The sequence below is a fragment of the Gallus gallus genome, chromosome 1 (genome assembly GCF_016699485.2).
Source record: "Gallus gallus isolate bGalGal1 chromosome 1, bGalGal1.mat.broiler.GRCg7b, whole genome shotgun sequence".
Taxonomy (NCBI): Eukaryota; Metazoa; Chordata; class Aves; order Galliformes; family Phasianidae; genus Gallus; species Gallus gallus.
The window spans coordinates 8,074,711-8,086,831 of record NC_052532.1 but is presented as its reverse complement, the minus strand read 5'-3'; the positions used below and the strand labels follow the sequence as shown (position 1 = coordinate 8,086,831).

General features: G+C 50.3%; 2 protein-coding genes and 1 long non-coding RNA gene across 8 annotated transcripts in view; 2 read left to right on the top strand and 1 right to left on the bottom strand.

The window, feature by feature from the left end:
* DMTF1 (cyclin D binding myb like transcription factor 1) overlaps positions 1 to 2,951 on the top strand; it is a 28,425-nt gene extending 25,474 nt beyond the window's left edge. For 3 of the 4 annotated variants that reach the window (NM_001080863.4, XM_046940797.1, XM_015295524.4), the window contains 2 exons: positions 670 to 817; positions 1,620 to 2,951. In NM_001080863.4, the coding sequence (NP_001074332.2) occupies positions 670 to 817; positions 1,620 to 1,729 (258 nt within the window). In that variant the 3' untranslated portion in view covers positions 1,730 to 2,951. Of the gene's footprint in view, positions 1 to 669; positions 818 to 1,619 lie in introns of those variants that run through there. The other variant, XR_005859123.2, reaches the window with a different exon arrangement.
* TMEM243 (transmembrane protein 243) lies at positions 2,944 to 10,000 on the bottom strand. Of its 3 annotated transcripts, none has more exons than XM_015299511.4 (4): positions 9,826 to 10,000; positions 6,157 to 6,207; positions 5,368 to 5,472; positions 2,944 to 3,454 (listed from the first exon to the last, which is right to left on the bottom strand). In XM_015299511.4, exons 1-4 carry the CDS (start codon positions 9,901 to 9,903, stop codon positions 3,332 to 3,334), a joined length of 357 nt encoding a protein of 118 aa, XP_015154997.1. In that variant the 5' UTR covers positions 9,904 to 10,000; the 3' UTR covers positions 2,944 to 3,331. The 3 variants fall into 3 exon arrangements, with proteins under 3 accessions (XP_015154997.1, XP_046754610.1, XP_046754596.1); XM_046898654.1 differs by lacking the exon at positions 9,826 to 10,000 and adding an exon at positions 8,130 to 9,442; XM_046898640.1 differs by lacking the exon at positions 9,826 to 10,000 and having other exon boundaries at positions 6,157 to 6,422.
* Positions 9,569 to 11,741, top strand: LOC121108083. The gene is made up of 3 exons (XR_005842382.2): positions 9,569 to 9,664; positions 10,637 to 10,688; positions 11,182 to 11,741. It is a non-coding gene; the product is annotated as an uncharacterized LOC121108083 (long non-coding RNA).
* Positions 11,742 to 12,121: the final 380 nt, after the last annotated feature.

The following is a 12,121-nucleotide window of genomic DNA, read 5'->3' as shown; positions in this document are numbered from 1 at the left end:
AGAAAGAGTCAGCAACAGCAGCTGTGGGACTAAAAGAAAATAGGGATATTGACAGGTTGCACCTGGAAGGAATGAGAGTGTTGCCAATTTTTTGATGTAATGTGGTTCAATCAAAAAAGTTCTGAGCAACCCTTCTGTCAGCGACTTGCGGGACAAGGCACAACACTTAAAATTGCTCTTCTGAGCTGTGTGTCCATTAGTTAAAACTTGCCACAGAAGCAGGAGTTACGAGACTAAGTTATTAAGCCCAGGTAAACCTATCGCATTTGTGGAGTTGGTAGGTGCTATAAAGGTATTGCTTCAGTCTCTGAGAACATCTAGGGAGTAAGTAGAGGAAGGGATTAATTATTCCTATTAATAGACAGAATTTGTTACTTACGTGGGAACGTTTTATCACTACTGTGCAGTGTCTCATTTCGTCTCCCCACGTCCTCAGTACTGCTCACAGGGTAGAACTCCTCTTATCTCATTTTAAATGCCTCTCCTAGGATGAAATGTACCCTGCGAATGCTGAAGTAAGTAGCTCAGATGTTGACATTTCAACTCAAAGAGATAAAATTCATTTGGGGAGTCTGTTGCTTCTTCTGGAGTATGGCAGGCCAAAGCAAGTGGCTCTGTTTGTGCTACCAAGAGTAACACCCACACGTCCTTTCCTTCTGTGTTTTGCAGGACCTGGGTTCTCCGACAATAGAAGAACAAGTTGATCAGCCTACAATAGACGATGAGACTGTGCTTATTGTTCCTTCTTCCCATGGTTTTATCCAGACGTCTGATGATATAGACAGCGAATCAGTGTTGCCCCTGACAACTCTAACAGGTACGACAGTCCCTTTGTAGGATTCACTACATAAGAATAGCACTTTTGACTTCCTGTAAACAATGCTTCATAGATCCCTGCTTTCTCTAGAGTTGTTTTCCTTATCATTGCTATGAAACTTTAACCAAGTTGATTAGCTCGCTTACATCAGTAGAAGTGGAAGAAAGTCTCACTTAACCTCGTGGGAAAAGCAGTAGAACAGCAGGTGCTTCATGACTTCCTGAGCTGTTCCCATTGTCCTTGAACCTTGAATTAGTACATGTAGGCTAATGAGTAACTCTGTTTAGTGCGCATTTCTTCATGCCTGCTGATAGAATGAAATTGGTTTCTCTTTTGAGACAACTCTGGAGACATCAGAAATGCAATTTGCCACTTGTTACCTCTTATGGTGAGAGGCTGGGCTCTTTGGGATGTTTGCACAGCACTCACCTGGAAGGGCTTGGTAGCTTGTGCCACGCTTTCCAGTGCCAGGAGTCATCTCATACTTGGAAACAGCATAGGAATATTCTCCCAGTGCTGCACCTAACAAATAATCCTTTCTGGAGGAAGGATCTCCTTGCATAGCCATCTGAGGGTCAGCCTTAGGCCTGATGCATTAATACCTGGGGAGTCCAAACCTGACTCGCACTAGTTGCATCTGTATTAGACATGGCTTCCCTTGGAACTAGAAATTGAGAACTAAACATTGCCTAAAATCGTTTCAAGGTTCAGACTGCATTTTCTGTCTCATGTGTATTTAACGTTTTGTTATAATGGAACAGTGAATAATGAATGAGTTCTAATTTACTGTGTCTCTTGACAGATCCTATCCTACAGCATCATGGAGATGGGTCACACATTATTGGCTCATCACTGGGCAGTCCTGACTCGGAAGATTCGAAAGATGTTGAAGATCTAGTGAGCTGTCACTGAGAGAAGCAGTAATCATGTCCTTTTTGTATTGACTGTGTTTGCATTGTGAAATTAGTTACAACCCTGTGCCACGTTTCCAAAGAAGGCAGTCAGTCCATGTCTTGAAAAAGAAACTTACAGTTTGAAATGACGGCAGTGCACTTTTTCTGCTCAGGCCATTTACCTCATTTGTGAAGGGTTACAGAGCAGCCAATAGAAGCCTGATGTACTACGACCCAGCCAGGGTGTTGCAGTGTTTCCCTGTTGGCAGTGCTCACTGCTAGGAGCCACGTGGTCACTTCTGATCTGACTTGTGCTGAACTGCACATCTCAAAAACTGGACAGAAGGCAGCGATTGTGGACTGTAGCCTCTTAGTGCCACAGCAAGAAATAGTTTGCACATGTTTCATGAAGAATGGGTGATGATTTCTGCACTTACTGACTCTTGCAATATGTGGAGCAAGACTGTTACATTTCAGGAAGAAATGTGTTCCATCAAAGACTTCAGGGAGCATGGGCAGCATCATAAAGACATGGTCTGTATTCCCATCTCATCTGGTTTATTGGTATGTCTACAGCATAGGACTTCAGACAGATGCTTACGGGATTTGTCGGGTCTGCTTGTTCCTGAGTAGTTCGTTGCTGGCAACGGATAGAACTCAGAAAGATCATTTGTGGAAAATCTTTTTTGTTTTCCTTCCTTCATCACTACATTAAGCTGAATAAAAAGGGAAGGCCTATGAGAAAGGGAAGCTACTAGTACCCAGCAGCCTCTCCCTGAACTATTGTGAAGGTTGTTGTGAGTATGCTGGAACGTTTGGTCTCGCTGTTTACATGACACTACCAGCCACCTCTAGAGGTGATTTATGCAGCAAGTCGGTAGATGGGAGGTTGGTGTGGAGGTGGCAAAGTCTTAGAGAAATAGCTCTGTGAGAACTTGGGCACAGAGCCCTGAGGCAAAGGAAGCCAATTAATTCCTACATCCAAGGATTGCAACAGACACTAGGCTGAGCAGCAGCCTGTTAGCTAGGGACTGAGAGTAAACGCTATAGAAACTAAAGACTCATGTATAAATTATTTTATTTATTTCTGTAATTAGCTCTTCATAATCAAGAGTTGGTCTTTTTCAGTCTGTGGTTTTGTTAATGTGAAAAAATAAGTTGTAGTTTCCAATGGTTGCCTAGGGAACAGAAGTAATTGTATATTCAGTTTAAACAAAATAAAGAGTATTTGTCTTATGTAACCGTAAGATGCCATTTATTTATACTGCTACAGATCCTTGCAATGCTGCAGTTTATTTGTACAATAATAAAAAATGCATTTTTTTTTCCAAAATGAAAAAGCTTGTGCCATTCAGAAACATCAGTACAACTGGAATGTTCATTAAGTGCAACAGTAGCTCTTCAAAAAAAAGCAGAATGTCACATCTTATGGCAATAATTCTCCCCAACAAGAGGGACATTACATATACATTTACATGAAAATCATGTACTGATTTGTCCTTGCACAATCCACTTCTTTCAGGCTAACTGTCCTCATTTATATATGTCTCAGGTAGAGCCGAGAGCTGAGCTGAAAGCAGTCTGATACAGCAGCATCACTGCTGGGTATTCCCAATGCCTGTCATTTACCCACTTCATGGAAGTACAGGTTGGCACATATACATAACATGACGATAGAGAATAGTACATAGTAAATTAGGTTCCTGAATTTAGGTTCCAGGTCTCCCTGTCGATACCAGTAGATCTAGAAGAAAGAGTGAGTTTACATTAGTTACAAATTCAGATATTTCTTCCTAGGAAACTTTCTGTAGAAACTGAGCTGGCATCTTCTGCAGTTGGGTTGGTTTTGCTTTGTGTGTTTTTTTCTTGAACAACCCAGCCTCATCCAACTAGAGAAAGCTAAATACTGAGTCCAGCAAATTTTCTTAATAGTTAAGATACAGCATTTTTGTTTTCCTTGAATACTTGTGGAATGTACAAACAAGAATTTGGCAAGGTGGTTTCCTCCAAAATAAGGCTGTCAGTGAAACCAAGGTATCAGGTCGGTCGTGAACTCTTGGAACGAATCCAGGAGGAACAGTAAGATGATCAGAGGGCTGGAGCACCTCTCTTACGAAGAAAGGCAGGGAACTGGGCTTGTTTAGTTTGGAGAAGGCTCTGGGGAGACCTTACTGTGACCTTCCAGTACTTGAAGGGAGCATAGAAACAGGAGGGGAAATGACTGCTTACGAGGGTGGATAGTGATAGGACAAGGGGGAATGGTTTTCAATTGAGGCGGGAGGTTTAGGTTGGATATTAGGAAGAAGTTTTTCACACAGAGGGTGGTGACACACTGGAACAGGTTGCCCAAGGAGGCTGTGAATGCCCCATCCCTGGAGGCATTGAAGGCCAGGCTGGATGTGGCTCTGGGCAGCCTGGTGTGGTTGGTGACCCTGCACATAACGGGGGTTGAAACTCGATGATCATTGTGGTCCTTTTCAGCCCAGGCCGTTCCATGATTCTATGAAGACATGGGTTGTCTTCTCACCTTTCTTGAAGAGATTTTGTTTTCACAGAATCATAGAATCGTATGAGTTGGAAGGGACACTTAAAGGTCATCTAGCCCAACCCCCCTACAATGAACAGGGACACCTACAGCTACATCAGGTGCTCAGAGCCCCATCCAGCCTGACGCAGGGTATCTCCTGGGATGGGGGTCCTCCACCACCTCTGTGGCTTTGCTCTAGTGCTTCAGTGCCCTTCCTCTGAAAAACTTTTTCCTCACCTCCAGTCTTTTTCCTTACATCCAGCCTCTTCTTGCTTGAGGAGTGTTTATTTGTTTGGCTTTTACGCACTCCCACCTGTCTACAGCCAAGTCAGCAAAGACAAATGGAAAGTTCTGCCCTACACAATTTGTCTTGGAGTGACAACCAGCCACAGACCCAAGCATTTCAATGTCCTTCTTTCCCCTATGGTGATATTATAGAAAATCTCGTGAATTACATGGGGATTTTCCTGCTGAATGACTCACAGGGAGGGTCCTCCCAAAACTAGAAGCTGTTTTCAAGGCCATACAAATACAGACGGTCATCCGGGGCTAAGCAACATCGATTCGAGGAATAGCACAATCCGTGTTGCTGCAATGTCAGATTGCTGACGTTGCAACACCACAACTCACAGAAACAGCTGCCACCAAAAGTTTCACAACAGTAATTACAGATCATGCCTGCACTCTTCCTCAAGCAGCTGTTAATTAGGAGGAGTACGCTTGTTCTGCAAACAGAAAATAAAACTGGCAGCAAGCTGATTGTAAAAGGATAAATGGCCTTCAAGTTACCAAAAAATGAGGCCAACTCGAATGGTGTTTTTGACTCGTGCACAGTTCAGAATTTAAGGGGAAAGGTAACCTGTCCATGTCTGTCCCCATTCTGCTCCTCTTCCCTTTGCAGGAGGAGGAATTGGGCAACGTGAAAAGGTAACTGGAAACACATCTGGGTTGTGCGGTGTGACCTAAAGCTGACCCTGGAAGAGGTGCATTAGCACGGCCTCCTGTGAGAGCGGTGAGATCCCAGCAGTCTCTCAGGTATGTAAGAAAGTAAAAGGCACCACAGAAATAAGCTCTTATTCACGTTCCACCCAGTGACACGCGAAAGCATGCACAGCAGATGAGGTACTTACAAGTATGCCGGCAGAAACGCAACACAAGAAGATGCAGACAGCAAAAAATACATTCACAGGTTTTGGAGGTAGTTGTGGGAAGACAAAAGCACTGATCAGAGTGACCTGTGAGTGAGGAGGAAAGCACAGATGAACACATTGGTCTCTCTAACCCTTCAGCTCTGTGAAATGAAAGGTTCTCCACATTGGCTGAGCACCACAACTGCCTGTCGGTTTCTCATCGACCCCTGTCAACCCAGAGACCATCAGCCTCCCCAGGGTGAGATGTCAACTCCGAGGAAGGCAGCAGGCATGGGAGTGCACACAGACCATGCGTGGAAGCCCGCCTTCCCTACAGCCACCCTAATAGTTCCTCCCCAGCCCATCCCTGTCTCCCACTACAGAACCAACACTCCAGTTGTGGTGGTGGTTGGTTTGTCTTGAAAGTGTGGGGAAGGCACAGCTTGAGACCTCGTGACTTCTTTGAAAAAACATGTATGTGTTTATACGTACGGGGATGTAAAGAGGAGACAACCAACCTCCTGGATTAAGCCCTCCATACCTTGGCATGGCACGGACGTAAGCTCACGTGCTCATCAGCTGGGGTTGCTTCAGTACAATCAGCCCTGTAATGTCACCCTGGCAAACGTTCAGAGAGCTGTGCAGCAACCAGGCCACAGGCATCTGAGGGACACTTTCACTCAAAAACTCAAGGATGGGTTTTCTGGGGGCAGAACCAGCGCTGGCAGAAGGGAGGCATCGTGGTTTCCTCCTACAGGAGACACGCAGCATGGGATGTGGTGTACTCACCACAAGCAGCAGGGACGTCAGGCTGCCAACAACTAGATTGATGATCCTGTCCTGAAGAGGAGAGAGGAGAATTACACACACACACACCAAAATGCACACAAACCAGACACGGAGCACTGAATCAGTGAGCATTCCCCTCACCAAAAAGATGTGTTTCAGCCTCCGTGCCTGAGAGTGACAGCGTGATCGTAGAACTGTGTGAGTTGGAAGGGACCCTTAAAGGCCACCTAGTCCAACCCCCTGCACTGAACAGGGACACCCACAGCTACATCAGGTTGCTCTGAGCCCCGTCCAGCCTGACCTCGAGTGTCTCAGGTTAGAGAGGGGGAGGAGAACCTGCATTCAGGCACCAGCAGCAGAACACTCTGCCACATGGCACCGGTCCCTGTGGGTCAGGGTTTCCCGTGAGGGCTGAAATTTTCCAAGCAGGCCGCTGGCAGAACAAGGTATTTCAGGTTACAGAGATTAGAGGCACTGATCCTGAAATCCCGGGCTTGGCAGAGCAGTGACAGGCTGCGTTCCCCGCGGCCACTTCAGCTCCGGGCAGCTTAGCACAGCAAAAAGGTTAAAAATACACAAGCAGAGGCCGAGACGGCTAAAGGGGATTGGGGATGATGGAGCCTTTCACCTCCGGGCCATGTCCCAGAGCACAGACTGGGGCACTGATGGGAGGTTTCCAACGAGCAGCACCATGCGCTGCCCCGGGGAGGCTTTCCTCCGGGATCTGCATCACTTTATTATTAGATTTGCACATCCAAGCCACGAGCGTGTGGGCTGCTCGGAGCTAAGCAGGAATACGGCCTGTGCCAGCACAGCCTGCACGTGGGAACTCATTTATGATGGGGATGTCCCATCCCTGGAGGTGCTCAAGGCCGGGTTGGATGGGGCCCTGGGCAGCCTGAGCTGGCGGGGGGCACCCAGTCCACAGCAGGGGTTGGAGCTGGGAGGGTTTAAGGTCCCTTCCAACCCAAGCCATTCTATGTTTCCGTGACCCGCAGGCATGATGGAAGAGCCATTTCCACATCTCACATCCGCAGCTCCAGACGGCCAGCAGGACTCCCAGCATGACTCCAGCCTACCGCAGCCATAGAGGACACCTCAGCCTACAGCCGGGTGACACAGCACGGAACTGCAGACACTGTGGCCCCATACACTGCAGGAACCAACCAAGCTCAGCTCCTGCAGCCACACGCCTGCAGCAAGACCTGGGGACGGGACCCCCGCTGTGCCCCCACCATCACCTCACCACCCCCCTGTGCTGCTCAGCCTCCTTACTGCCTTCTGCTCCCACCCGCAGCAATTCGTGCCCGTTCAGCTATACTGAAACGTTCCCACCACAAAGCAACACGAGCAGCTTCCACTTTTAACTTCATCCTCCAGAAATCCCACACCTGTGATGCTTTGCCTATGGTCACAGAGCCTCTCCTGCCTTCGTTTTTGCACTGAGTCCTACCCAGCACTGCAGCCATAGTAACAGCAGCAGGATCTCCGTCTCCCCGTACTGATAGCCTCCGTATGGCTGCACCTCGGGGCTGCCCCTGACATCCCAAAGCCCTTTCTGCAGACCTCCACGGTCCTTGATGCCCCGCCAGCTCAGCTCTGAGCCCGCCAAAGCACAGCAGCACCACACTTGTAGAATATCTCAGGTTGGAAAGTGACCCGTAAGGATCATGAAGCCCAACTCCCAGCTCCTCAGGGCCACCCAAAATCCAAACCCAATGTCTGAGAGCGTTGGCCAAATGTTCCTTGAACTCTGAGCTCACGCTGCCCTGGGCAGCCCGTTCCATGCCCACCGCCCTCTGGTGCAGACCCTTTCCCTAACACCCCCCACCCCTCCCCTGACACAGCTCCATGCTATTCCCTCAGGTCCCATCGCTGCCACCATCCCATGGCCAACGCCACCACCCTGCCCTGTCCCATTCCCCATCCCCACAGCACATCGAGGCAGCCACCACCCACCCAAAAATCCCCACCAGCCCCATCCATGCCCCGGTGCTCCTCCAAACCCGCTCCCATCTCGAGGCACGGTCAGCTCTCAGCTCTCACTCGGAGCACTCCCAGCTCTGCACCCCTCCGGCATTTGTTCCTAAGCAACCCTGGGAATTCCCGAGGCACCATTCAGCTCCAGCACAGAGATCCTTTGTCCTGTGCTGCCACGGATACGTGGACCTCTGCCTGTCCCATGCCCCAGGTTTCCAAAACCCAAACCGCTGCGGGCGCAGCAGATGGGCGGGGGGAGACGTGCAGGGTTCTGGATCCACAACGCAGCACATGAACCCAAAGTAACACACAGAGGTTTTTATTGACTGCTCCCCACTGCACACAGAGCAGAATCAGGAGGGAGATGGGAAGTCTGGGACCAAAGGCTTGCCTGGGGACGGAGAGTAACGTCCCATCCCTGGAGATGCTCAAGGCCAGGTTGGATGGGGCAGGCAGCCCACGGCATGGCTTGGAGCTGGGTGGGCTCCGAGGTCCCTTCCAACCCCAGCTGTTCTTTGGCTCTATGATTCTGTGATGAATTTGGGGTTTGCCTATCTGGAAGAAGCCCTTCCCGGCCGGTCCTACTGCGCCGTGTCCCACTGCTGCCAGGCTGTACCCACTATTAACACCCCAAACCCCCAGCCCAGGACTGGCCACCAACACCTCCCACAGGTCCCCTCACCCCATTCATCCCACTGCAGGCCCCACACATCCCTCTGTCCTCCCCATACCCCACACCATTCCACCCCCAACCACCCAATCTGGCTGGTATTGCTTTATGACAGTCAGACCCCTCGGTGCTCCTTTCCAACCTTACTGATTCCACGTAGCCCTTCCTACAGGCCACCCTTCCCACAGCACTGCCAAGGCTTGGGGCAGCCGGGATGACTCCATATACACACCGCTGTGAATCACCCCCTGCAATTTATGCTCTCATTTTTGGGTGGTGCTGCGTGGAGTCCCTTCCAGCTCGGGATACTGCACGGCTGTGATTTCAGCCCCACTGCCGGTTTGGGGGCGACGATCACAGAACCAACCATAGAACCCTTCGAGTTGGAAGGGACCTCCGAAGGCCACGCAGCTCAGCTGCCCTGCAGTGCAAAGGGACAGTGTGAGTTGGGGCTGTGGGGGGGAGCCCGGAGTCTCCTCACTGTGTGGGAGCGGTTCTGCTTTGGGGTCCATCCAGACATCGCTTTCTGGGTCGGGGTTTCGCTATCAGCACAGCGCCTTTTTGTCCGCAGGGCCCCCTCAGCAGAGCCCACACGTCGCTTTTGCCATTCTGCACATTCAAAGGGTCCTGTTTTTTTTTTTTCTTTTTTTTTTTCTTTTTTTTTTCTTTTTTTTTTTCTTTTTTTTTTTTCTTTTTTCCTTCTCAGAATCCGGCGATGTTTTTTTTTCTGCTTTTCTTCCTCCTTTTGCGGGCAGTTTCGCAGTCGTTTCTTTGCTTTCAGTTGCTGTGCCGGGGGTGCGGCGTCAGACACTCCTCCTTATTTGGGGCTGTTTGTCTCTGCGGGACTTCATTATCGGGGTACTTCGCTGCGTTTTCACGGGGTTCATTTTGCTCTTTGTTTTTTTTAAGGGGGGGTTTTCCTATTCGGGGCTCTTTTCCGCCTCCTCCAGCAAAGCCCATCCGCGCCGCCCCCCACCTCCTCTTCCCTCCCCCCCCCCCCCCCCGGCCGCAGCCCTTACCCTGGCCGAGGTCTCCCCGAACAGCGGGCGGTTGTCCGGCCCTCCCGTGCCGTAGCTCCGGGCGGCGAAGCCCTCCATGGCGGGGGGGCGCTGGGGCTGCCCGGGGGGGGCGCGCCCTCATGCTGCGCTCCGGACCCCGCACCGCTCCGCACCGCACCGCTGCGCTCCGCCGCCCGCGGCGGCGCCGCCCCCACTCTCGGCCCGGCCCCGCGCCGCGCACACACACACACACACACACACACACGCACACACACACACACACACACACACACACACACACACACACACACACACACACACACACACACACCCACCCACCCACCCACCCACCCCACACACACGCAGGTGCTGAACGGCCCCACCGCGGGTCCCGGGGGATGAGGGGGTTGGGTGTGTGTGGAAGGAGCTCTCGCCGTTGTGTTGTGCTGTGTTATGGGGTTTTTTAATTACTGCGTTTATGTTATTCATTTTTATTTCGTTTTACATCGTTCTGTTCTGTTCCATTCCCGTCCGTTCCACTCCATTCTATTTTGCTCATATTCTGTTTTTTCATTTCTGTTCTGTTCTGTTCTATTCTGATTCTGTTCTTCCATCCCATCCCATCCCATCCCATCCCATCCCATCCCATCCCATCCCATCCCATCCCATCTCATCTCATCCCATCCCATCCCATCCCATCCCATCCCATCCCATCCCACTCCATCCCATCCCACTCCATCCCATCCCACTCCATCCCATCCCATCCCATCCCATTCCATCCAATCTCATTCCATACCATCTCATCTCATCCCATCATTTTCTTTTCTGAAAGTTTTCAGCTCATGTCACAGAAGGAACCTGCCCAGCTTGGCAGCATAATGCAGGTGAATGTCACCATACTGATCCTAGCCTATCCCATTCCATCCCATCCCATCTCATCCCATGCCATCCTATCTCATGCCATGCCATGCCATGCTATGCCATGCCATGCCATCCCATCCCATCGCATCCCATCCCATCGCATCCCATCCCATCCCATCCCATCGCATCCCATCCCATCCCATCCCATCTCGTCCCATCCCATCCTATCTCATCCCATCCCATCCCATCCCATCGCATCCCATCCCATCCCATCGCATCCCATCTCGTCCCATCCCATCCTATCTCATCCCATCCTATCCCATCCCATCCCATCCCATCGCATCCCATCCCATCCCATCCCATCCCATCGCATCCCATCCCATCTCATCCCATCCCATCCCATCCCATCCCATCCCATCCCATCCCATCCCAACCCATCCCATCCCATCTCATCCCATCTCATCCCATCCCATCCCATCCCATCCCATCCCATCCCATCATTTTCCTTTCTGAAAGTTTTCAGCTCATGTTGCCAAAGGAAGCTGCCCAGCTTGGCAGCACAGCGCAGGTGAAAGTCACTGCCCTGATCCCGTGTTATTTAAGCAGATCTCATTATTGAAGCTGATACTGTGATTTCGGCAGATTAAAACATCTATTATTGTTTTTTTAAAAACATCTGATGAGCTCAAAAATGAGCTTTTGGGGTCTTCCTTTTCCCCTGTGCTTACTACACGAAGTAGCTACAAGGGGGTGGTTATTGCTGGAGCAGAGGAACATTGCTGGCAGTGGAACATTGTGCTCCGTACATCGCTCACGTTTGCCGGGTGAGGTGTAGTGCAGACCTTCCCAGCCTCTATTTCCCATATACTTTGCAGCTGCTTCTTCACCTCTGACAGTGGGTTTGGCTGCGTGGAATCCTGATTGTTTTTCATACTGTTTGTAACTACCTCAGTTTGTCTCACAAAATGCTTCCTTATGGCTACCCCAGACCATCATGGCAGCATTTCTCCCAAGTGCATTTTAGGATGAAAATAAAACAATAACAAGATGAGAAATAAACAACCCCCACCCACAAATGCTGTGTATTCATTTGCTTGAGGCCCCAATTTGCTTGAGCCCAATCCCTGGAGGTGTTCAAGGAACGTCTGGACGTTGTGTTGAGGGACGTGGTTTAGTGAGAACCACTGGTGATGGGTGAACGGTTGGACTGGGTGATCCTGTGGGTCCTTTCCAACCTTTGTGATTCTATGATTCTATGATCCCACGTCCCCTTTGAGCCAGAGGTCACCACTCATGGGAGCTCCCCAGCTCCTGAGCCGGGGAACCGGGCACTCTTATTGCAAAATACCTCAGCTATGGGAGGCGGAGGGGATGCTGGGCCCTCGGCCTCAAGGCATGCGCTGTGTACGCAGGGCCCGAGCGCTCTTCATCTCCACTTGGCCTCTCCCCTCTTGCG